The sequence below is a fragment of the Poromitra crassiceps genome, assembly GCF_964638095.1.
Source record: "Poromitra crassiceps genome assembly, chromosome: 16".
Taxonomy (NCBI): Eukaryota; Metazoa; Chordata; class Actinopteri; order Beryciformes; family Melamphaidae; genus Poromitra; species Poromitra crassiceps.
This window is the reverse complement of record NC_139645.1, coordinates 27410613-27435612: the sequence shown is the minus strand read 5'-3', so window position 1 is coordinate 27435612 and position 25000 is coordinate 27410613. Positions and strand designations below refer to the sequence as shown.

The following is a 25000-nucleotide window of genomic DNA, read 5'->3' as shown; positions in this document are numbered from 1 at the left end:
CACCTCATCTAAATGAAGGGCTGGGATCTCAACGTCATCGTCAATGTCACCGACGTCATCGACCATGAAAATATGCCCTTTTGCATCACATGCGTCGAGGCGTCGCAATGAAGTGCAGATAGCTCCGTTCCGCCAGCGAATATCGCTGAGACTTCAAAATTAAGCTTTTTTCAATAGCTTCTGTGTGCTTGAGACTTGTGCAGAGTCGTTTTATTTTGTAAAAAAAAGTCTGACCGGAAGTTTTAATGTTGTTCTCGCTAGCGGTAGTGAAGATCCAGGAGCGCTTTGGCAAGATGGGAGCAATACAGCACCGTAAGTCATGTTTAAAGCAGAAATACATCGCCTGTTCTGAGCTTGAGAGCTGAGATATTAAAATAATTAACTTGAAGCTCATGTGTTGTGTCATTCGGTACTTGCGAGCTCAGTGGCTGTCTGCCATGGAGCTACTAATATTAGCTGTCTGCCACGTAGCTACTAACGTTAGCTGTCTACTATGGAGCTCCTAACGTTAGCTGTCTACTATGGAGCTACTAACGTTAGCTGTCTACTATGGAGCTACTAACGTTAGCTGTCTACTATGGAGCTACTAACGTTAGCTGTCTACTATGGAGCTACTAATGTTAACTGTGGCTCACCCTGTGGCGTTTGAAAAAAAGTTAGCGAGGGTGTTGGACTGAGTGGTAAGTACTGTAAATATGTGTCTGCTCCATGCCAGCTCCCTGGCTGTACGTTACTACTATGAACAAACAGACCTCATAGCTAGCGGCTAACGTCATGTTAGCCGCCAACGTTAGCCCCGGCATTGCCAATATAACAACCATTGATGTAACGGATGCTGTGTGAGAACCAAGATGGCAGCAGCCAAAATGCCAATCTACAGGCTTCAGAACAGGATGTGACATCACACTCACTCCGGCCATGTCGTTTATACAGTCGGTCCATGCATCAAAAACACTGCTCAAACATCAGTGACTCACCAGCGGTGAAGTCCTTGTTGAGGTCAATGAAAGCGTTGGAGTGCGGGACGTGCAGCTTCACAGGCGAACTCAGTGCAGGCTGGCACAGTGGGCTCCTGAGGAGAGGGAAAACCACCACGTCACAGCGCCATCTAGAGCCCAACAGTTCATTAAAGATCACTACCACAACTGTAACAATGTGTTTTCTCTCAGAGCATAGAGAACACAAGTGTAACAATGTGTTTTCTCTCAGAGCATAGAGAACACAAGTGTAACAACGTGTTTTCTCTCAGAGCATAGAGAACACAAGTGTAACAATGTGTTTTCTCTCAGAGCATAGAGAACACAAGTGTAACAATGTGTTTTCTCTCAGAGCATAGAGAACACAAGTGTAACAATGTGTTTTCTCTCAGAGCATAGAGAACACAACTGTAACAATGTGTTTTCTCTCAGAGCATAGAGAACACAAGTGTAACAATGTGTTTTCTCTCAGAGCATAGAGAACACAACTGTAACAATGTGTTTTCTCTCAGAGCATAGAGAACACAAGTGTAACAATGTGTTTTCTCTCAGAGCATAGAGAACACAAGTGTAACAATGTGTTTTCTCTCAGAGCATAGAGAACACAAGTGTAACAATGTGTTTTCTCTCAGAGCATAGAGAACACAACTGTAACAATGTGTTTTCTCTCAGAGCATAGAGAACACAACTGTAACAATGTGTTTTCTCTCAGAGCATAGAGAACACAACTGTAACAATGTGTTTTCTCTCAGAGCATAGAGAACACAAGTGTAACAATGTGTTTTCTCTCAGACCATAGAGAACACAACTGTAACAATGTGTTTTCTCTCAGAGCATAGAGAACACAACTGTAACAATGTGTTTTCTCTCAGAGCATAGAGAACACAACTGTAACAATGTGTTTTCTCTCAGAGCATAGAGAACACAACTGTAACAATGTGTTTTCTCTCAGAGCATAGAGAACACAAGTGTAACAATGTGTTTTCTCTCAGACCATAGAGAACACAAGTGTAACAATGTGTTTTCTCTCAGACCATAGAGAACACAACTGTAACAATGTGTTTTCTCTCAGAGCATAGAGAACACAAGTGTAACAATGTGTTTTCTCTCAGAGCATAGAGAACACAACTGTAACAATGTGTTTTCTCTCAGAGCATAGAGAACACAACTGTAACAATGTGTTTTCTCTCAGAGCATAGAGAACACAACTGTAACAATGTGTTTTCTCTCAGAGCATAGAGAACACAACTGTAACAATGTGTTTTCTCTCAGAGCATAGAGAACACAACTGTAACAATGTGTTTTCTCTCAGAGCATAGAGAACACAAGTGTAACAATGTGTTTTCTCTCAGAGCATAGAGAACACAACTGTAACAATGTGTTTTCTCTCAGAGCATAGAGAACACAAGTGTAACAATGTGTTTTCTCTCAGAGCATAGAGAACACAAGTGTAACAATGTGTTTTCTCTCAGAGCATAGAGAACACAAGTGTAACAATGTGTTTTCTCTCAGAGCATAGAGAACACAAGTGTAACAATGTGTTTTCTCTCAGAGCATAGAGAACACAACTGTAACAATGTGCCATAATAAACTGAGCTGAGTTTGCTGAGGACTACATTATGGTGTTCTGCTTACCGTTTGGTCAGATAGCAGACTACAGTGGAGTCCTTGCCGACAGTGCCAAAGATGTCTGGAATCATGTCCCCATTGAAACTGCAGGAGAGATTTTTATTTATTTAATACAATGTCTGTAGTGCTGTGATATACATAATCCGGCAAAATGACCAAATTGAAAATAAAATCATTTTCCTTCATAGAAAGTAAACGTACCACTAAAGGTTTGTATAAGCAGACTAATAAAGTAATGGGTTATTTGGCATCACTACCATTCAATGTGACTTACTCCATAACAAGAGGTTGATCAGTAAAGGTCTTGTTCCATGGATCTGTATCTGTAAAGAACACAATAAAAAGACTAAGTCATGCTGGTTTCTGTCAAAAACACACCACAGAAAATCTGTATTACGCACGATCCTATAATAAGAACGTGAACGTCTCTGTGAGTGAGCAGAACTATGTTCCGCTACAGCGATGCCGTTTCACATGCGATGGCGCTGAATCTTTCAGGAAGTGTAAGGCCCTATTCACCTTATGTAGCCACGCCCATTTGAGCCGGTTGTGTGGTCGTGTGACGACTTCCGGCAAAAAAAAGAAAAAAAAAATGGCTGGCTGCTCCAATATCATCTAACTCTGAATTAACTAATAATTTAGCCAATTGTATGTAACATACCAAATAAAAGCAAACGGCAATGTCTAAGAATGCAACGCCATGTAACTGGCTCGTTAAGTCTCGCATTCCATGGAATTACGTTAACGTCTGCGGGTCTTATTGACGTTAGTGGCTCGAGCTGCGCTCGGAGGAGAGAAAACCATCTGAAGCTTTCTTTGTTGAAGTCCAGGTATGTTTTACAAGAAAGTGCTCGTCATTGTCGACGATAACGTTATCTGACCTGGCTAACAGTGGATACTCGCTTGCTTGCTGTGTACCGAGCTCAAAGTAGTAGGCTACGTTCTTTGTTCTACCCCCTTGCACTGTCCGCTACAAAAACAACTCTCTTCTTCGGACGTTCTTTTATATTTAGCGCCGTGACCGCCGGAAGTGTTAACACAACCCGGAAGAATTTGGCCCACGGCCTGCGCAGACCGAGCACAGTGACATTGTGCTGGCAAAGTAGTCATGTCATCATCTGGCCGTCAGCAGATTTCTTCCTACCATTCTGTAATGACATGACTGTGCAAGAATGTGACGAGGTGAAAAATGGTGAAAGGGTTAACAAGTAGGCAACGCTGACATCAAAAAGAAATCAAAGCAAATATCAAAGCAAATCAAAGATCAAAGCAAATCAAAGATCGAAGCAAATCAAGATCAAAAGGTTGTTTTTGGGGAAAGAGGGAAAAAAGTGTTTCACTTTTTTCTCACATTACGCAAGTTTAAATGTTGAAGAATGCACTCAACATAACAAGAGTTTTAGGATCACTAAATACTGATAATGTGTTCGGCAACCAAGCTTGTTCACCAACTTTCAGGACAATTTTCTCTGAATGTTGCTTTTAGGAGTACGATGATTCAAATAAGCATCATCTTCTTCAACTCTTTTCAGATTTCAATGTGTGACACATCATTTGAAAGTTTACAATCTTTCATCTTTCATCATCTGTACAAAAGTGAAAAATTACCTTGACCTACGTGTTACCCAAAACACCAGTCCCAGTCACACATGTGCAGAGGAGTGAACTACAGGAGAGTCAATACAGATAAAGTGGCTGGGCGTCCGGGTTAGGGATGTCAACGGTTAACCGTTAATCGATTAACCGTCGCTAACGTCGTTGTTCGGTTATTGCTGTCGGTCTATCAGTTAATATAAAAAAAAAAAAAAAAAAAAAAAAAAAATTTGGACACGTTTTTTGAGTTTCCTTGCAGATTTTGCACAGTGTTTTGCATCATGCAACTATTTTGTTCAAATTTTGTTCAATTGTTGGCAGCAAATCGAAATAGGCTATATTTTGTTTAAGTTTTTATGCTGCAAAAGACAGTAGGCCTAATGTGAAAAAATCAAAAAAAATAACAGATTGTTGTTGTTGTAATGTTTACATAAACAGGAAATAAAGCTCTCAAAAATATATTTCCTTGTCATCCATATAAGAGCCAGAATGATTTTGGAATGATTACCTGATCAAAATGTGGCAATAAACTTATAAATTTCAGCAAAGCCAACAAAAAATAAAGGCATAATTCTAACACAAAAAGCATTAACATTTCAGCATCTAAATAGACACGCCTTGTTTGGGCATGAGCTCATTGAGTAAATAGACCAAAAAAAAAAAAAAAAAAAAAAAATTATATTAAAGAATTATGAATTAACCGATAGGTTAATCGATTATTAGCGTCGGTTAATCGAAAGTGAAATTAACCGAAAATTGACATCCCTAGTCCGGGTAGTGCAGCAGTAGATTCCCTGCCTACCAACACGAGGGTCGCAGGTTCGCACCCCCGTGTTACCTCCGGCTTGGTCGGGCATCCATACAGGCACGATTGGCTGGTGTCTGAGGGTGGGATGCCGGATTGGGGGTATGTGTCCTGCTCGCTGCACTAGCGCCTCCTTTGGTCGATCGGGGCGCCTGTTTGGGGCAGAAGGGAACTGTGGGGAATAGCGTGATCCTCCCACGTGCCCTGTCCTCCCAGTGAAGCTCCCCGCTGTTAGGTGAAAAGAAGCGGCTGGCAACTGGGCATGTGTTGGAGGAAGCGTGGTGTTAGTCTCGGCTCTTCCCAGATCGGCAGAGGGTGGAGCAGCAGTGGGAAAATTGGCCAAGTACAATTGGGGAGAAAGATTCAGGGGGAAAAAACTAAAAACTAAAACAGATAATTTTGGGATCAAAAAATATGCTTGTGCCCACATCTTAGCATTGGCATGCTGTGTTCCTCCATAGACTTTAGTTGGTGGAAGTGTACCCACAAAGACCTCTCCAAAATTACAAAATCACATGTTATATAATGTTCTGCTTACGACAACTACGTACATTGGCCTTTGCCCTCATGAGGCCAAACTATAGTACCCCCACACACAGTCATGAGCCATTCATAGTTGCAGCTGTACCCAGCGTCTGGTTGTTCCCCCAGTAGATGAAAACGGTCGTCTGCGTTTGGTCGCGACTGGACTGAGCCGTGAGGAGCACATCCATCTGAGAGTCTCCATCGTAGTCTCCGGGGACCGCGCTGGTGATGACGTTGATGTCACTGAAACAGTTAGCACACTACAGTTAGCACACTACAGTCAGCGCACTACAGTGAGGTGAGCGCAGTTAGCTTGTTTTTACACAAAAACTATTCAAGTCAAGTAACACCCTCACAACAACCTAACAAAGGATAAAAGAAGGATTTAGGATGTTTTAAGTTTTAAGGATGGGGATTGAGACCCGGTATAGATTGGTATCGATCGATAATAATTTCTCAAAACCCAAAAATCAATTAGGTCCGAGCTTATCGAGACTAGCGGCTCCTATAATGAAACATTATGTCTCGCGAGACGAGAGTCATGTGGTTTACATCAAATCAGTGGTGCACAAACATACATCGATTGTCTAATAACGTTTTTGAATTAAATTGAAATGCCTGGCAACTGCCGTTAAGTAAAAACAGACAAATTTAATTGCCTCACCAGGCGAGGCAAATTTCATTCTGTTCAGAAATCACTGTCACAGACTCACAGTTCACCAGTTCTGTTAAGAATGTATTGTCATCTCGTCTTTCCAGAAAATATTAGAAAGGTATTGATAGTGGTATTGATAAAGACTCGGATCATTAAGCAGTCTCGAGAATGGCATCAATATCAATACAAATTAACGATGCCATACCTAGTTTTAAATGTGGCAAATATCAAGGTTCAAATGAAATTAATTTAAACGAAAGTGTAATGAACGCAAATTCACCTTGGCAAAGACTCCTTGGTGATGCGCACTTTGGGCTTGAAGTACGGTACTTTTGAGTCGGCGAAGAATATCACCAGTTCAGACTCTGAAACGGGAAACAGGAAATACACAGAATAGGCCTTGAGATTAATACAAGAACGTTTCATCTAGGGATGCACCGATATGAAAATTTTGGCCGATGCCGATAACCGATATTAACATTGCTGTTATGGCCGATAAACGATATTTACCGATGTCGATATGATCTGTATAAAACCACATTTTTATGATCATCACATTTTGTACATACTGAAAAACACATGTTAACACTGAATTTTAAAAGGTTATGCATTTCTTTATTTGCAAAGCCTTTGGAAAAGCCCATAAATCATAGATTTACTGCATTATTTCATATCAATGTGAAGAATTTGGCTGATAATGATAACCGATATTAACATTGCAACATCTGACCGATACCGATATGACCGATATGTTAAAAAATCGGCCGATACTGGCCGATACCGATATGATTGCCGATATATCGTGCATCCCTAGTTTCATCACAGCTTCATCACAGTCGTTCACTCGTTCAGAGGTAAGACAAAAAGATCGTCGCAGAGACGATGAGGAACCCGGAAGAGCAGCGTGTGTCTCTTTAGGACAGTTGTTCTCAACGTGGGGTCCGGAGAACCCCCAGGGATCATTGAGGCGGTTCGAGGGGGTCCCCAGAACATTTGGGAATATTTTAATTTCAATATTATTCCCTTGACTAGAAGTTAACCCAATGAGAGATTGTATAGGTTTCATACTCTTCACTGTTAATCTGTTAATCTTCAGTATGGACAGATATGAAATCTTATCAGACAGTATCCCTGAGACTACAAAAAGGTTGAGAATCACTGGTCGACACCACAGAGCTATTTTATTTATGATCATGATGATAATATACTGTAACTGTATGTAATTAAACAAGCTCATGTTAGGACCTATCTGAAATAACTGTTTAAGGAAAATTGCTTTTAATGCTCAGCTGGCCCACTAAACATTTAGGCTGGTGTTATTGGCTGCTTTTGATTGGCCATCGTGCTGGTTTTGTGACACACAGACCTGGCAACCCTGGCCGTGGATCATTGGCTACATTCCATTCCAACTCCTGTCAATGTGCCGTACAAAGTGTGTGGACATTTCTGCTTCCTGAAATTCCCACGTATCTAAACTGAGAGCTGGGGCACGGGAGTCAACTGACATAAATATTAGGGGTGGGGGAAAAAATCGATTCACCTAAGTATCGCGATTTTTAATGTCACGATTTTTTTAATCGATCTTTTATTCCAGAATCGATAATCGAAAAAAAAAAAAAAAAAAAAAGGAAATTGGGTGCTTGCAGTCAGGCCACTCACTGAACAGCAGGCCAGGCGCCGCCTACTGGTTTACTAGTGGTTTTATTACTTTATTAGTTAGTCTGAAGTAATAATTACACTTCAGGGTTAAAGTGGGTGCATCTCATTGTAAAATTGGACTTCAAACGGCCCAAATCTGGCTTCAAACTGCCCAAGTTGGGCTTCAAACGGCCCAAATTTCACACGCGTCGGCCCATATCGGCCTGGCCTGCTTGGTATCTAATGCCCGGCCTGAATTATGATCCCAGTCCGCCCCTGTTTTTAACTATATCGCCCAGCCCTACTCATTATATATAATATACAGTCTCTAGTGTATGATTAAACTTTTCCCATGTTCTAATCTAGTGTAAAAAAGCAAACAAACTGAAAAAATAAAAGAAAAAAAGAAACAAAAATCGCAATAAATCGTAATATCGAATCGCAATATCGTAGAATCGCAATACTTAAGAATCGCAATATAAATCGAATCGGCACCCAAGAATCGTGATAGTATCGAATCGGGAGATAAGTGAATCGCCACAGCCCTAATAACTAATAAATATACCCATCATGGAATAATTGGGACTATCCGGGACCTGCAATGCTGATGCCAAGAAATACAGATTTTACATCTTACATTTTAACGCCCCTCTTTCATTTTTCCTGCTTGCATAAACAGATCTGTGTAGTTCAGCTTGGCAGCTTTTTTCCTCAGCTTTTTTTTTTGTATGTCTGGCTGCCCCTCATCACTTAGCAGGATTCCATGCCAATCTGCTGCATCATTTTCTCAAAACATCTCATTGATTTTGTAATCTACTGTCATAGTTTCCTGTTTGGTGCTTATACTTCACTGAAAATGTTTATTTTTCTCACTTTAAACCCGCCCTGGTGATGTGTTCTGGTTACCACAGAAAAATGTTAGATGCTAGCCACTTCCTAGTTAGAAGGTGCTAGCCACATCCTGTAAGCACTGCAGGGGGAGCGGATGTCAGTAGTTGATGCTGCTTCAGGGAGGGAGAGCCTCATGCTAAGTCACTTTTGACCTGATAAATTTGGTACAGAAACGACAACAAAAAGGGACCAAAATGACACATATGATGACGTTACAAAAAAAGATACTACACAAAGTATAATCAAATGCAATGTTGAATTGTCAAAGAAGCATAATACTCATGCAGGTTGGCCAGATGAACATGTAGGCAGGTGGTTAAGCCCCTCCAGTTTCTGAGATACAAATTTTGTACTCTTGCTGGCCTGCATCCTGACCTGCTGTAACGTTTTCTTGGACAGAGAATCAGAATGACTACCCAACTCTGGGGACCACCAGGGCTCGCGGCCCGTTATCGGTCCGCGGCCCGGTGGTTGGGGACCACTGCTTTAGGGGGTTACAAGAAGTTACAAAATTAGAGAATATGTAGAGAAAGGTAGTAGAAATAAATGTATAAGAAACTACTAGTTGGGGCTATATTGTTTCACTGCTCTCTCTATCTACAATTAGCCTGGTATCCGGCCCAGTTGTCAGCACTTTTTGAACTCTTGTGAATGTGTAGGCTACTAGGGGGTCCTCCATACTGCTTTAGGAAACAACTGCATTGTGCACTAACTACTTAACTAACTACTAACTTAGCTGTAGTGCAGCAGAATCAATGCTACTAGTGTAGCTATGGTGCAAGGTGGCAGCTAAATAGAATTACACCATGGAGAATCCTAAATCCTAGGAGGAGATCAAATATTATACAGTAAAAACAAGCATATCATATATACACTGATGTTTTTGTAGTTATATCACAGGAGATAGAAACACCATAACGTTACAGCTAGTATTATATAACAATAAATTCACCAACGTTAATTAACGTAGCTTATAACGTTACTGAATATCACAGACGCCATGGCGTCACAAGGAAGTGAGGGCAGAACATTTTGGCAACAAATGTTATCATAACGTAACGTTCCGGGGTTCAGCGGTTTGTTTTGTTTAACACACTGTCATTAAACTGTGCAAGCTGTAAAACGTTAAACGTCATGTAGCAGCACAGAAAGTAACAGATGTCATGATGATGCTACAGTAGCTCTGCTGCTCACGGTCTCTGATGATGAAGATGTCCGTCTGTTTGTCCGAGTTAAAGTCTCCAAACGCGGCCAGCGTGCCGTGACTCTGCTCCCCGAACAGCTCAGCCGTCACGTCCTGCAGAGCACACGTCCCATACTGTCCCAATACATGGATTATTAGAAACACCAACACACTAAACATCGACATCTTTACCACACGCTCCTCTCATCACCACCACCACAACAACACACACTGGAATACGGCAGTTCGCTTTACGGCGGGGCGGAATAATGACCGACACATTCAATGGAAAATCACTACGTGAGATTTTGGCAGCTGTAAATATCGCGTACATGTGTCATTTTTCATTATTATTATCTCGATGTTTCCATTTTATTCCAGAAAGAATACGGAATACACAAAACTGAGCGCTTCCTCGTTTACGGCAGTGTCGCGCTACTGGGTATGCTTGCTTGACAGCTGCATGAAGCTAGAGAGAGTTCGTTGGAGTATACCAGAAGTAAGGTGAGTTTGTTCTTTCAGATTAAGAGCACCGAAGTTCACGCTAGGAAATCCCAGTAGCCTGTTTCCGTGCAGCCAGACGACTCTCGCAGAAGGGAAGGGGGGCTGGCCAGCGAGACGAGAGCGGCCATAACTCGCAAGGCCGTATGCTTATATGCGTATGCTCGCCAACAGTTGTTTTATTTTGAAGGTTCTGAGCGGAAGTCATATCTTTTATTCCAGCCTCCTTGACACTGTTACAGCTGAGCTGCGTGTAAACAGAGGTACTTTAAACATGGCGAGCTTGGCAGATGTCGGTTGGAAACTCCTGGAATTCAAAGCCAGATCAAAAAGATCAGGTTTGTTTTTTTTGACCGTTTGAGTGATGACATTGTACACTACAGCAGCAGTTATCCGCTTGTGCAACTTCTCTTGAGACTGTTTTGTGTGTAGGCTAAAGCCAGTGTGTGTGAGAGTTTGTGCCACGCTTAACGTTAGGCTCCTGTAGAGAGAGGGACGAAGCATGTAACGCTAAAGGTCAGAGTTAGGAGCTATTTAAAGAGCTTCTCTGCAGGTTTCGCTTTGCTGATGCATCTCTGGCCTAGTTGACTGACTGTCTGTGTTGCGCTATGTTTGTTTGTGGTCGCACCGAGGGACTCGTGTCATGCTCGATCTGGGCCTATGCTGGCCTGTTCACTGTGTGCCAGTCAAGCTACCTGATCACTTTGACATGTGGATGCAACAACACATACAAATAATGGTCTGCTGCACACGTCACAGCAAAAGTAAAGATGTAGACTCATAATCTAGGTGGGACTGTGGGCGGATGTATTACCAGGAGAGAAAACAATACCCAAAACTAAAGTATAATAGCATCACTATAATAAACACAGTACTATTAAAGAAGGAGACACACACACACACTCACTCACTCACTCACTCACACACACACACACACACACACACACACACACACACACACACACACTCTCACACTCACACTCACACTCACACTCACACACACTCACTCACTCTCACACACACACACACACACACACACACACACTCTCTCACACTCACACTCACACTCACACACACCACACACCTGCTGGGCGATGCATGATAAATGATATACTCTATCCAGGGGTGTAGTGGTAAATACAGAGGTGGGTAAACTACCATTTCCCCGCATTGATTGATACAGTTGATCTGAAAATAATAGAAAAGTAAGGCGAACAAAACGTGGTTATATCGGAGTTTTGAAGACACATCTACATGTATGCTGGTATAGTTTTTCCATGTAACTCCCTGAGATCATAGATTGTAACTTTGTAATCCATTCATTCTGCTGAAGCTCTTCTCATAATTATACATTACCGTCATTATTCATCATTATCCTGCTGCATTTCTTAAGCCTTGAAATAACGGTCATTCAAAAGCTAATTCAATGCGCTGTCTGTCATTTCTCTCTCTATCTGAATAATCACCACCAACGCCAAGATCTCTGTGATTCTGCTGATTTGTGCACGTGTGAAATCTAACTGTCTGCTTTACTAACTCCTCCTGTGACTGGATGTGTAGATTTGTAATTTAGCTGTGAGCCCGTTGGCCTTTGCTTCGCCTTTTGAGAATGGCTGCAGCTGCTCGGCCTCAGAGGGAACTCCACAGATATGGTAAGACTCACAGTGATACAGGCAGCCACATCCAACTCCCGTTAAAGCCCCTGGAAACCCAAATCCGCAATAACCTTCTCATGTACATAATTGTAAGCATGTCAAAGTATTAGACATTAGTTGCAATCCAAATCCTAAATATTGACATTTAAAGGAGAACTAAACTGAAAAACAATGCTGATTTATTTCGCACATGATCTCACACATCTGAAAACTCTAAACCGTTTTGCAGGCATTCATTTAGTTTGACAGTTATTGAGACTTGATTTGAGTTCAAGTTGATGCCAGTGATGTCATTCATGCACAAAATGACATCACTGGTCCACAACCTAACTCAAATCAACTCTCAATAACTGAATGAATATCTGCAAAACTGTTTATAGTTTTTGGATAGGTTGCGCGAAATATACCATATTGTTTTTCGGTGAAAAGTTCTTTAATTTTTCGTACTGTTCCTGATGTTGGGTTTGAAGTGGGCGTGGTTATGCTCAAGACACTATAAGCTCCGCGAACCAATCAGGCTGAAGTGCCTGGACCCTGCAAATTCAAAAAATGCATCAGAATGTATCAAGATGTGCAGCACTGATTGTCACACAATCAGACAATCTACAGTAGAAGAATGATAATGTTGATCATAGTTTCTTGGTTAGGCTACCTCTCTTCCTACAATATTGTCAAGGATTGTCAAGGAATTCTGGACAAAATCATATCTAACATAAAAAATAGTCTCAGATTTGGGTCTGCTCGAAAAAATAATCAAATGGGGCCCACGTGGCCCTAACATGGACTCAATTAAGGGTCAATGATATGAGAAAGTTTGAGAATCAATGATATACAGCACTGTGCAGGAGTCTTAGGCACCATAGCTTTATGTGTGTGTGCAATCTGTGCAGATGTAGGTAAGTGCATTTCAATTTAATAATTTATTTTACGGATTTGTATTTTATTTTATACCGGCCACGACAGTGGGGCTGGTATTGTTTCCACCTTGTTTTACATGTGTCTGACTTTTGCACAGCAGTGTAAATATGAAAACTCCACATTAAGACTATATGAAAGGTCGAGCAGCAGCTTTCATCCATAGGTCTGCCACTGAGAATGAAGGGCCTCAATGAAGTCGTCCATTGTTTCAAAGCAGCGAAACACAGGCGACTCAGTTTTCTACTCTCAGAAAAGACAAGTTAAAACTGGGCTATCCGACTTCTTTTTAAAGTGTTATCTCTAAGAAGCGGCGGATTGGCTTTGGCCCTGGCAACTGTTTTAAGATGATGGAAATTATGCTAATTTCAGTGGGATTGTGGGTTTTTCAGTACCTGCGGTTTTGACCCGAGGTCGAAACCATTAAAATGCAAATCTCACCAAAGTGAAAAGTGTCTGAAAATAGACGGAGTCCAACAGATGGGCTCTCCTTCAAAACTGCTGCTCTCTCTCGGCTCAGAGGAAATGTCTGTTCCGTTTGGGTTTGAGCCCTGAATTGAGTTTTGTGTGTCTGTGTCCATGTTGCTTCACTGTGGCTAAATGCAAGCTGCATATCATTTATTGCGAAGGCATGATTTTTTTTATTGTCTCTACCACGGTGGCTCAGTGGTAGAGCTGTCGCCTCACAGTCAGAAGGTCCTGAGTTCGATTCTCGCCTGGGACACTGTGGGCGCTGTGGTTGTGTTCCCCCCCATATCTTCAGTGCCTACTGCCCAGGTGGGGTATCTCGTCGTAAGGGCCTTTCTCTCTGTGTGGAGTTTGCATGTTCTCCCCGTGCTCCCCCAGGGGGTTCCTCCGTATATAACCCCCCCAATAAAAACATGCAGAAGATCAGATCGTCATCGTCATCCGACCAGTGACAACAACATCCGAAGTTGGTCCCCGGGCGCTGTACGAGAAAGCGACCACTGCTCCTGGCCTGCCCCTCGGAGGAAAGGACATGCCTGGATGGGTTAAATGCAGAGGACACTTCTCACCGGCCACCGTCAGCATGAGTGTGTTGTGGCCGCATGCATGTGTTGTGGTGTTCGTGTGACAATAAAAGACGGGGCTTGTCCCGTTACGAGAGAGTTTTTTTTTTTTTTTTTTTTTTTTTTTTTATCAATTTATTAATCTGAACACTTGCTGATCATTTTTGTAGTTGCCTGAATGATTTCATAATTGTAAAATAGGCCTAGAGAAATTATTAAATTTTTGATTGGGGTGTTTTGAGAGGGGGGGTCTTGCTTGGGACTCTTAATGTCACCTCACAACTTGGTTTTCACTTTGAGAAACAAGTCAAAGAGGATATATAAATATATATATATGATCCTAACCCCTAAATTGAAATTTAAACACCGGAATTTGGAAAAAATCATAGGGATTTTGTATGGCCCCAGAGATTAAGCAGGTGAATGTAGGAGAATGCCTTCCTGATCATGATTGGTTGGATCTGGAGGCAATTGGACCCCGGACTGAGGCTTTCTAAAAGTGTGGTAACAGTCCCGTGTGTGTCCCTCCTCAGGCTCCATCTATGAACCTCTCAAACTGTCCATTCTGCAGCGTGACGACGAGCCCCTTTGGGACAAACTGGACCGCTACTACAATGCCGGTAAGGACGCACACACGCACACACACACACACACACACACACACACACACACACATACACACACACACACACACACACATACATACACACACACACACACACACACACACTTGTGACATACGTGACAATCTGCGCATAGCCTCAGTGTTTCCCAAACTTTTTCCCTCAAGATTTTTTCTCTGTCTGTCAGTCTCTCTGTCTGTCAGTCTCTCTGTCTGTCTGTCTCTCTGTCTGTCAGTCTCTCTGTCTGTCTGTCTCTCTGTCTCTCTGGCTGTCTCTCTGTCTGTCTGTCTGTCTGTCTCTCTGGCTGTCTCTCTGTCTGTCTGTCTGTCTCTCTGTCTGTCTGTCTGTCAGTCTCTCTGTCTGTCTGTCTCTCTGTCTCTCTGTCTGTCTGTCTGTCTGTCTGTCTCTCTGTCTGTCTGTCTGGCTTTCTCTCTGTCTGTCTGTCTGTCTGTCAGTCTCTCTGTCTGTCTGTCTCTCTGTCTCTCTGGCTGTCTCTCTGTCTGTCTGTCTGTCTCTCTGTCTGTCTCTCTGTCTCTCTGGCTGTCTCTCTGTCTGTCTGCCTGCTTATCTATCTACCTCCACAATCTACCACCACCCTTTACCCAGTGCAGCACATGTCATTCCACACTGTTACATGTTATATAAATATGGTATTTGATAGCAGCCTCCAGGAATCCATGATGCCCTGAACACACGTGGCCACTCAGAGCAGCAATCACAGGCTTTGCAGCAGGAAGAAGAGTTCAGGGACCGACAGCACAAACTGCTGCCTTTTATGAGAATTAATTACAATGACTAGTGCTCACAGACACTAGTGCTCACAGACACTAGTGCTCACAGACACTAGTGCTCACAGACACTAGTGCTGACAGACAGACACTAGTGCTCACAGACAGACACTAGTGCTCACAGACACTAGTGCTCACAGACACTAGTGCTCACAGACACTAGTGTGCTCACAAACAGACAGACACTAGTGCTCACAGACACTAGTGCTCACAGACACTAGTGCTGACAGACAGACACTAGTGCTCACAGACAGACACTAGTGCTCACAGACACTAGTGCTCACAGACACTAGTGTGCTCACAAACAGACAGACACTAGTGCTCACAGACACTAGTGCTCACAGACACTGGTGCTGACAGACAGACACTAGTGCTCACAGACACTAGTGCTCACAGACAGACACTAGTGCTCACAGACAGACACTAGTGCTCACAGACAGACACTAGTGATCACAGACACTAGTGCTCACAGACAGACACTAGTGCTCACAGACACTAGTGCTCACAGACAGACACTAGTGCTCACATACACTAGTGCTCACAGACACTAGTGCTCACAGACACTAGTGCTCACAGACAGACACTAGTGCTCACAGACACTAGTGCTCACAGACACTAGTGCTCACAGACACTAGTGCTCACAGACACTAGTGTGCTCACAAACAGACAGACACTAGTGCTCACAGACACTAGTGCTCACAGACACTAGTGTGCTCACAAACAGACAGACACTAGTGTGCTCACAGACACTAGTGCTCACAGACACTAGTGCTCACAGACAGACACTAGTGCTCACAGACACTAGTGCTCACAGACAGACACTAGTGATCACAGACACTAGTGCTCACAGACAGACACAAGACACTAGTGCTCACAGACACTAGTGATCACAGACACTAGTGCTCACAGACAGACACTAGTGCTCGCAGACACTAGTGCTCACAGACAGACACTAGTGCTCACAGACACTAGTGCTCAAGGACACTAGTGCTCACAGACACTAGTGTGCTCACAGACAGACAGACAGACACTAGTGTGCTCACAGACACTAGTGCTCACAGACACTAGTGTGCTCACAGACACTAGTGCTCACAGACACTAGTGCTCACAGACACTAGTGCTCACAGACACTAGTGTGCTCACAGACACTAGTGCTCACAGACACTAGTGCTCACAGACAAGATAAAACCAAGGATCACTAAACGGCTTCCCTCTGCTAGTGAGCATCAGGGAGGAAGCCTCCTAAACTCAGTTTAGCATCTTTTTAGGCTGATATATATAAGCCGGGAATTCAATGTCGTGTCAGATAGACGTGGGCAATATCAAAAAAATTATATCCAATATTCCAATATTGTCCTGTTAAAATACTGTATCACAATCTCTACAAAATATCAAGATTTTAGATCACATCAAGTAGTTCATGCCTACCAAGTTTTTACCCTACGAGGCATCTTGTGCTCTGGATTCCTGAGCATTGTGTGAATATGGAATATGTTAGAACTTTGCCTCTGTGCTTCCACGGCTTGTTTGTGTTTGGCATGTTGAGCTTGTTTGCTCACGTCATTTCCCCACCGTGTTCCACGCAACGTTGGCCCAACATCATAGGTTGCAAAACGCATGTTTGCTAATGTGGCTCTAGTGGTTAGAAACGGGAAGGTCTCGCACCACGTGGACTGACACACCTCTGGTCCTCCTCACCCAAGAGCTTGAGCGAGTGCAGTGACCCAGTTACGCACCGTCACTGCCTCTGGGTTGGGTTGCCAGGTACCACGACACATATCCTACAAATCGGCAGAGTAGCGGGAGAAATGACCAATCGGGAGCACAGCGGGAGAAAGGGTTAAAAATAGGGAGACTGACGCGTAAATCGCGAGTGTTGGCAGGTCTGCCTTGTGCCTTTCTGTCATCTTTCTACTGGTTTCACCATGAGCGGTGAATACACTTCAATAATGAACGGGTGTTTTCACACTTGGACCTGTTTAAAAGAAGCGAACTCAGACCTGTTTAAGTGGGCCGACAGCAAAGGGCCTCAGTTCTTTTTGTGTTCACACTGTCGGTTCATTCCAAAGAGGAATCATTTCTCTTTCTGGTTCGCTTCAGCTCTGATGTGGCCTCACTCCTCTTTCTGTTCACACTGTAGTAGGTAGTTCCACTGGAGCTCCTTCACTGCTTTGGATTAGGAGTAGTTTTCACTTGGAACAAGATGGCTGTTCTTATACTTGTCTTGTACTATCTGGTATGTGTTGGATAAAAGAAACACGCGTCTTTCAAAACCTTGTAACAGACTAGCTTACATAACCAATGTAGGTTAAGTTCTGTTAGCAACACAGAGTTGCTTTAGGCACATGGGCATAAGAGGTAGAACTCAGGCGATACACTGAAGTTCTACCTGGAGAGCTTTGTGTTCACACTGCACAGGTGAAGCGACTCGTAACGGGGACTTGGAAGTGAACCGAACTCAGACCACCTCCAGAGGAGGTCTGAGTTATGTCCACTTCAGAGGGGTCGGAGTTATTTTGGAGTGTTCACATACAGTGTTGGGGGTAACTCATTACAAAAGTAACATGTAATATATTACTTTTAGCAGTAACTCAGTAATATAACTTATTACTTATAGGATTTCAGTAATATTATAGCAGTTACTTTGTCAAGTAACTCAAGTTACAAATTGAGTAACATTTTATTAAATCAAAGCACATATTTAAAAAAGATACAATCATTTCCTAATCAAACTGTGTGTTTTTATGCAAATAACCACTATAGATGACAATAACAAAGGAAAATAATAACATTTAGAATTTTGGATTGTTTACACTGACTTCAAGGCAGTTGAAATTATTTTTCGGGATGGTTCCGGGGCGGCAATGTCATTCTGCTGCTGCTGTTGTTTTGGTAAAAGTAGTGTAATAAGTAACAAGTTACTCTACACAGAAAGTAATATTGTAAAGTAACTTATTACTTTCAAATGAAAGTAACTAGTAATATGTAGTTTTGCCCAACACTGTTCACATATGCGCAAAAAATGCTGACTAAGAGGTCTGAGTTCACTTGAGCCACTTCTTAACATGCAGTGGAATCCGTATTATAACCTGCACCTAGCCGGTTGGCCTGCATGTTAAACAACAATTAGCCGGCCTACGCGCACTCCCGCGACTCCGTATCTTATCTACCTCGACCGCCGGTATAAGATCCGCTTCCACGCAAGCGCTGGTCATGTTAAACAGTGGAACGATATGATCCGCATATGTCCGTAGTGGGCGGGTGTGGCTCTTCGTGACTCACTTCACGTTCGCTAGTTTATTAATTAATGAATCGTTCGGGCAATCGCTTATATCAACGAGCAAACTCACGGTTTCCTCAAGTGTTGCAAAAACGGCTTGAATTGTTAACACGTTCACTGCCAATGACGTATTAATCCGTCAAAAAAAATCCAACGGTTCACTGGCAGAACCTACCTACAGTAAAAAAAAAAACGGCTGGCAGTGAATGTGTTAAGTGGGGGCTAGAATGACCGTGCTTTCCGAGGTGAGGGCTGGCTTGACTGCAGTTGCAGGCAGCCAGGTCCAGTGCATCAGGGATGCTGCTGCGTTGCTTGCTTGCTCCCATGTCAGAAAAAAAAGCCTAACGTTTGTGGGAGATTCAAGTTGTCGCACTTATTACTTTTAGCTAACGCTACGTTGTTTTTTCATCAAGGCAATGTCCAGAAGATATGGGTTCATGTCATGAGTTTCTGCAAATGCAGATAGATAGGCTACAGTAGGAGCATGCATGCATGTTGTCTGTTTCAATAACGAAAGCGTCCTTTACCGAGAACGACGTGCCGACCAATTAAATATTCTTGCTGTGAAATCGGCCTCTTAATGACAACACTGGAATAAATAAGATCGACTACGACTATAGAGGCTATAAAGAATGGACTATAGAGAAATAAATGGATTCAAAACGTTTAGGAAACATAGGCTATCAAACTTTTGTGGGGAGAAATACATTTAAAACTAGTCAGATATGACTAGTTGCCACTTGTACATAGTGCGACCACTATTTTGACTGCCTCATAGCTAAAGCTGTTTCCTATCACATTTCTTGTGTTTGATACATGCTACCGCGCTACCCGAAAAAACGGCTCATATCCAGTTGTTTCTTAACAAAGACCCCTCATGTATCCTGCTCTCTCTAGCTGGAAATGATCCGGAGTTCATGTTTAAAAGCCACTCACGGAGGGCTGAAAGGGACCAAGTTTGGAGCTCTGCAATAAACCGCCTCTCCAACCCAACCCAGATCAGAGGCAAATCACGTTGGCTCGGCGCTCGCAAATCGGCACTTGCTTGTTTTTTTTGTTTTTTTATATATTTTATTTTACTTTTCCAGAACATAAAGAAAATAAAACAAGAACAGGAAAAAAGAAAAAACATATATACATACATTCAACATTACAATGCTACAAAATGGTGCTACCAGTCATAGAAAATGTGCTTACAAAACGATAAAAAAATAAATACTGTGCAAAGGATCCAAAAGAAACTCAATTAGCGCTTTTAGCCTGATGGAAATAGATCAGGAATGGGCCCCAAATAACAAACAATGTCCTTAAAGAATTCGTCCTCTGGAACCTGAGTCTCTCCATACGTATAACTGAGATGATGTCTGTCAGCCACAGCTGAAAAGAAGGTGGAGAGGAGGACTTCCATTCCTTCAAAATTAGTTTCATTGGCAACTGTCATTCCCTGTGTCAGAGATTGCTGCACGGCCGTTGGGAGGAGCAAAGAGGACTCCGAGCAGCCGAAGATGGCGAGTTCCGCCTCCAGTTGGAGGGTTTCGCACGTGCTTGTTAAGTGTGAACTGTGCACAGACGCGAGCGGGGAGCTCCTCCCCCGAGCACTCACTCACCGACCAGTCACTGAGGTCTGACGGATATCTAGCCTGCTTGATATCTAGACGTGTCGGGAGTGTTGGTCAGGAGAGGAGAGCGTAGTGAGGCAGACACAGCCAGGGTGATGTGTGCTGTCTGAAGTCATGCTCCGTGATTGGTACCTAACCTCAGTCACTGGTCATTCTTAACCTGGTGGAAGTACAGGCCAGAAACGGCTCCCAGATAGCCGAGAACCCTCCAAGCCAGATGGTCCTCAGGGACCCGAGTCTCTCCATCTGCACCACAGAGGTCACGGTCCATCGGTGATCAAGTGAAGAGGAGGACTTCCATTCCTTCAGAATGAGTCTTTTGGCGACAGTTGTCTCCCCAGTGTCAGAGATTGTTGCACAACTCGATGTCCCTCCTTTGTTTGTCTTTCTTCTTTGATTGTCCTCGCGCAGCCACCCCCTCCCCCCCGATCCTCCAGCTCTGTCAAAGGCATCGCTACTAAGCTCACGCTGCGGCGGTGATAGCGTCTGTTCTCCATTACCCAGGAAAAGAATACAGAGAGGTTTACCCCCGCATCTCATAGGCCATCACCAGTCCATCAACTCTCTCTCTCCTCTCTCTCTCTCTCTCATCTCTCCTCTCTCTCTCCTCTCCTCTCTCCTCTTTCTCTCTCTCCTCTCTCTCCTCTCATCTCTCCTCTCTCTCCTCTCTCTCTCTCTCTCTCTCCTCTCTCTCCTCTCTCTCTCTCTCTCATCTCTCCTCTCTCTCTCTCTCCTCTCCTCTCTCTCTCTCCTCTCCTCTCTCCTCTCTCTCTCTCTCTCTCTCATCTCTCCTCTCTCATCTCTCCCTTCTCTCCTCTCTCTCTCTCTCTCTCTCTCCTCTCTCATCTCTCCTCTCTCTCTCCTCTCTCTCTCCCTCCCTCCCTCTCTCTCTCTTCTCTCTCTCTCTCTCTCTCTCTCCATGGCTTCTTATGTATGTGGTAATGTGGCCACACATCATTGACTCTCTCTTGCTCTCTGATGACACCGGAGGCAGAAGGCCGTCATCGCTCTGCCGTCTGGCTCGCGACCATTAACGAGCGGAGAAAACCAGCTGAGCTGTGTTCTTCTGTCTCTTTAGTTCCTAGAGGAAATGAGAAGTCACTCATTATGTGCCCGCCCCCGTGGCAGCTGTAATCCAATAGGAGGTGGTGGTGGGATTACTGAGCAGACAACAAGTTAGTTTGAGCTCAGCCTTCTTCCAAAACTATTGAAGTCAGGCTATCTTTTTACAGCTCACAACAAAAGCACCAGATTGCCACCGTATTTCTCCAAACAGCTCATGCCGCATAAGTAACTCATTACAAAAGTAACATATTACATGTAATATATTACTTTTAGCAGTAACTCAGTAATGTAACTCATTACCAATAGGATTTCAGTAATATTATACCAGTTTACTTTGTCAAGTAACACAAGTTACTAGGGATGTCACAATATATCGTCCCACAATATATCGCAATATCAAAACGTGACAATATGTATCGTTGAGATGAAATCTCATATCGCGAGAAAAAGAAGCTGAACATGGTGGCACTGATCTGCATCTGATTGCATGCTCGCTCTCCTTTTCATTGCTTTGTTTGAACAGACGAGGGACGTTACAGACACGGAGGATGAGAATGGTGGAATTACTCAAATTAGCGTGGAGGATGCCCCTCAACTTACAAATCGATCGCAAAAAAATATTGTTAAAATACCGTATCGTAATTGTGAACCCAATATCGTGTATCGTATCGTATGGTGAACTGAGTGTATCGTGACACCCCTAAGTTACAAATTGAGTTATTTATCTTTTTTTAAATCAAAGCACATATCTAAATAAAGATACAATTATTTCCTAATCAACTTGTGTGTTTTTATGTAAATAACCACTATAGATGACAATAACAAAGGAAAAGGATAACATTTAGAATTTTACACGGTTTACACTGACTTCAAGATGGTTGAAATTATTTTTCGGGTTTTCCCGGGGCGGCGATATCATTCTGCTACTGCTGTTATTTTTGTGAAAGTAATGCAAAAGTAGTGTAATAAGTAACGAGTTACTCTACACAGACGGTAATATTGTAAAGTACTTTCAAATGAATAGTGATATGTAGTATATTACATTTTGAAAGAGTGCACCTATACAATGGTTATATACCTGTAGGTTATACATAATAATAGGTTATACAGTGCACCTATTTAATAATGTATGCAAAAAAAACATCACAAAAAATCCAATCTCTCGTGTTACACATCATTGTGTATTCAATAGTAACGAAAGGATCTCTCCTCGTGCAAATAAAATGTCAATCTTGTATACATCATTTCTAATAAATGTTTTGATAAAATAATGTTGTTTATGCCTATTTTCCACAGCTGCGACCAGATATGTGATGTCAAGCTGTGTTCACACAGAGATATTTATTTTTCGCTCTGTCGCTTGATTCAACCCTTTGGAATCGCTCTGTCGCTGTGTTTAAATCGCTCATCAACAGGCACACGAATTGACGGACATGTGGGGGCTATAGTGTTACGCAAAGTCATGATGTTTGTCCACTACGAGCCACCGTAGTTGTTTACAAGCTAAGCCTATCAGCGTGCTCCTAACGCGAGCTCCATACCGGTAGTACAGACTTCACTTCATGTCAGCTGTCAGCCTGTCAATCAGCTGTCAATGCGGTTTGTTCCAAGCCAGTGTGATCCTTGACTCACTCTCACACGGCAGCCAATCAGCTTTGAACAGCGAGCGACTGATGCCAGCGTATTTTCGCTCGAGTTGGGATATTTAATCTCGAGCGACGAGCGTATTTTCTCCCTATCGCTCTGTCTCTGTCGCTCGGACGCCCAGCGATTTTTCTCCCGGGCAAATATACGCTCAATCGCTCATTTGCATTGACTTTGTATGTAAACTCGATGCCAGCGAAAAACTTTAATAGGTCGGTGTGAACGCAGCTTTAATCAGTGTGTGACATCATCCATTCCATTGTGATGTCATCCACCTTATTGTGAAATGTCTTTCTTGAATCTGCTCCACTGTTATGTATGCTTTTTGAATGTCTCTTCCTTTCTTTATCATTCTTCTTAATCGATCTCTCTCTCTCTCTTGTTCCTTCCTCATCATCGTTCTCTCCGTTCTCTCCGTTCTCTCCGCCCTGTCGGTGCAGTGAGATGGCCCACTGTGTGTGTGTGTGTGTGTGGGCGTGCACACTGTGTGCGTCTGAGACACATTAGCTGCTGATTCAGTGGGACATTAGCTTGATGGATGACAAGGCACAAAACTCCCAACAACAGTTGATCTGCATCCAGAGACTGTGTGTGTGTGTGTGTGTGTGTGTGTGTGTGTGTGTGTGTGTGTGTGTGTGTGTGTGTGTGTGTGTGTGTGTGTGTGTGTGTGTGTGGCTCCAGAAGCCAGCGCTTCCTCGACGACAGAACTTCCATTCCACGCCAAGTCCTGAGCTGACCTCTTTTTGAGCTAACGTTTAGCTTTGTGCTACACTTTCTTTTTCTTTCTTTTGCGATCGAAATTCATATCATAGCATCAGACTTGCTTGAGGCCCCTTTCGCAAACATGGCTGCCTTCCTGCTGTACCGCAGAGTTGCCAGCAATGTTAGAAAGGCAGCTTTCTGTCGTCCATAACTCTTGTCTGTCACCACCTTTCAGCTGTGGCCAGCAGGGGCAGCAGCTCTGTCACCACCTTTCAGCTGTGGCCAGCACCAGCTGTGGCCAGCAGGGGCAGCAGCTCTGTCAGGCCGCGTGTCGACGGGAAGCGTTTTCTTCGGCTCAGAATGCTTCAGAAATCATGTCCATAAATGCACACAGACACACGCAGCGCTTATTGGTTGCCGTCGTAAAATAAATATTTGTTGCTGTCTCGAGAACCGTTCGTCCGATCGACTTCAAACTTTAAGAATGTGCTTAGGGTGATCTGACGCATTGCAGGGCCGGATTTTGTACAATTCGGGCATAGCGACGACACCTGCCCGGCAACACAAAAAGTGGTTTATCTCGAGAACGGTTTGTCAGATCGACTTCAACCTCGGGGAGTGCGCTTAGGGGGAGCTGGCGAAGTTCAGTGCCGAATTCCGTCCAATTTGGCATCGCGCCACCCACCGATACCTTACACAAACCACACAATACCGGGCCGGAGTCCCAGGCAGCATACTAGATTTGAAGGTTGCATAGCGTAGCGGTCTGATAATCTAGTTTGCATAAAAACACACAATTTGATTAGGAAATTATTGTATCTTTATTTAAATAATGTGCTTTGATAACAAAATAAATGTCTTGGAATTAGTAGTTTTAATTATTATTATAAGCTGCTTAGAACTTGTAGAAAAGGGCCCATAATGGCCCACCGTCAGGCCTGTTCTTGGGGCAGTCAATGCCTACCAGCCGGCGCGCCAACGACGTAATGATGATGACATCATCAACAATGACACCAATGATGTAATAGCATAGAGTTCACCTGTGAGGTCATCGGCAATGTCAGACATAACACCGATGACGTCATAGCTCCTTAGAACGTTGTGACATCACCAATGACGTGATGTCATACACCAAAACGCGGGCATATAAGCCAGGTGTCCTGTGACGCTATGCTTGATTCACCTCATCCAAGAGATTCCGGCCTCACCCGAGAGATTCCAGCTTGATTCCAGAGATTCCCTCAACCCTAATAATGTCAACCATTAGCACAACTAAATCCG

General features: G+C 43.3%; 2 protein-coding genes across 2 annotated transcripts in view; one reads left to right on the top strand and one right to left on the bottom strand.

Moving 5' to 3' along the window:
- itfg1 (integrin alpha FG-GAP repeat containing 1) overlaps positions 1-10094 on the bottom strand; it is a 318962-nt gene extending 308868 nt beyond the window's left edge. Inside the window, exons 1-6 of the mRNA XM_083653071.1 lie at positions 9908-10094; positions 6465-6549; positions 5633-5772; positions 2881-2929; positions 2613-2690; positions 978-1072 (exon numbers count right to left, since the gene is read on the bottom strand). Coding sequence (XP_083509197.1) covers positions 978-1072; positions 2613-2690; positions 2881-2929; positions 5633-5772; positions 6465-6549; positions 9908-10082 — 622 coding nt within the window. The 5' untranslated portion in view covers positions 10083-10094. The remainder of the gene's footprint in view (positions 1-977; positions 1073-2612; positions 2691-2880; positions 2930-5632; positions 5773-6464; positions 6550-9907) is intronic.
- A 571-nt stretch (positions 10095-10665) lies between these two features.
- The window catches only part of phkb (phosphorylase kinase, beta), a 182443-nt gene continuing 168108 nt past the window's right edge, over positions 10666-25000 (top strand). The window contains exons 1-2 of the mRNA XM_083652929.1: positions 10666-10735; positions 14532-14618. Coding sequence (XP_083509055.1) covers positions 10672-10735; positions 14532-14618 — 151 coding nt within the window. The 5' untranslated portion in view covers positions 10666-10671. The remainder of the gene's footprint in view (positions 10736-14531; positions 14619-25000) is intronic.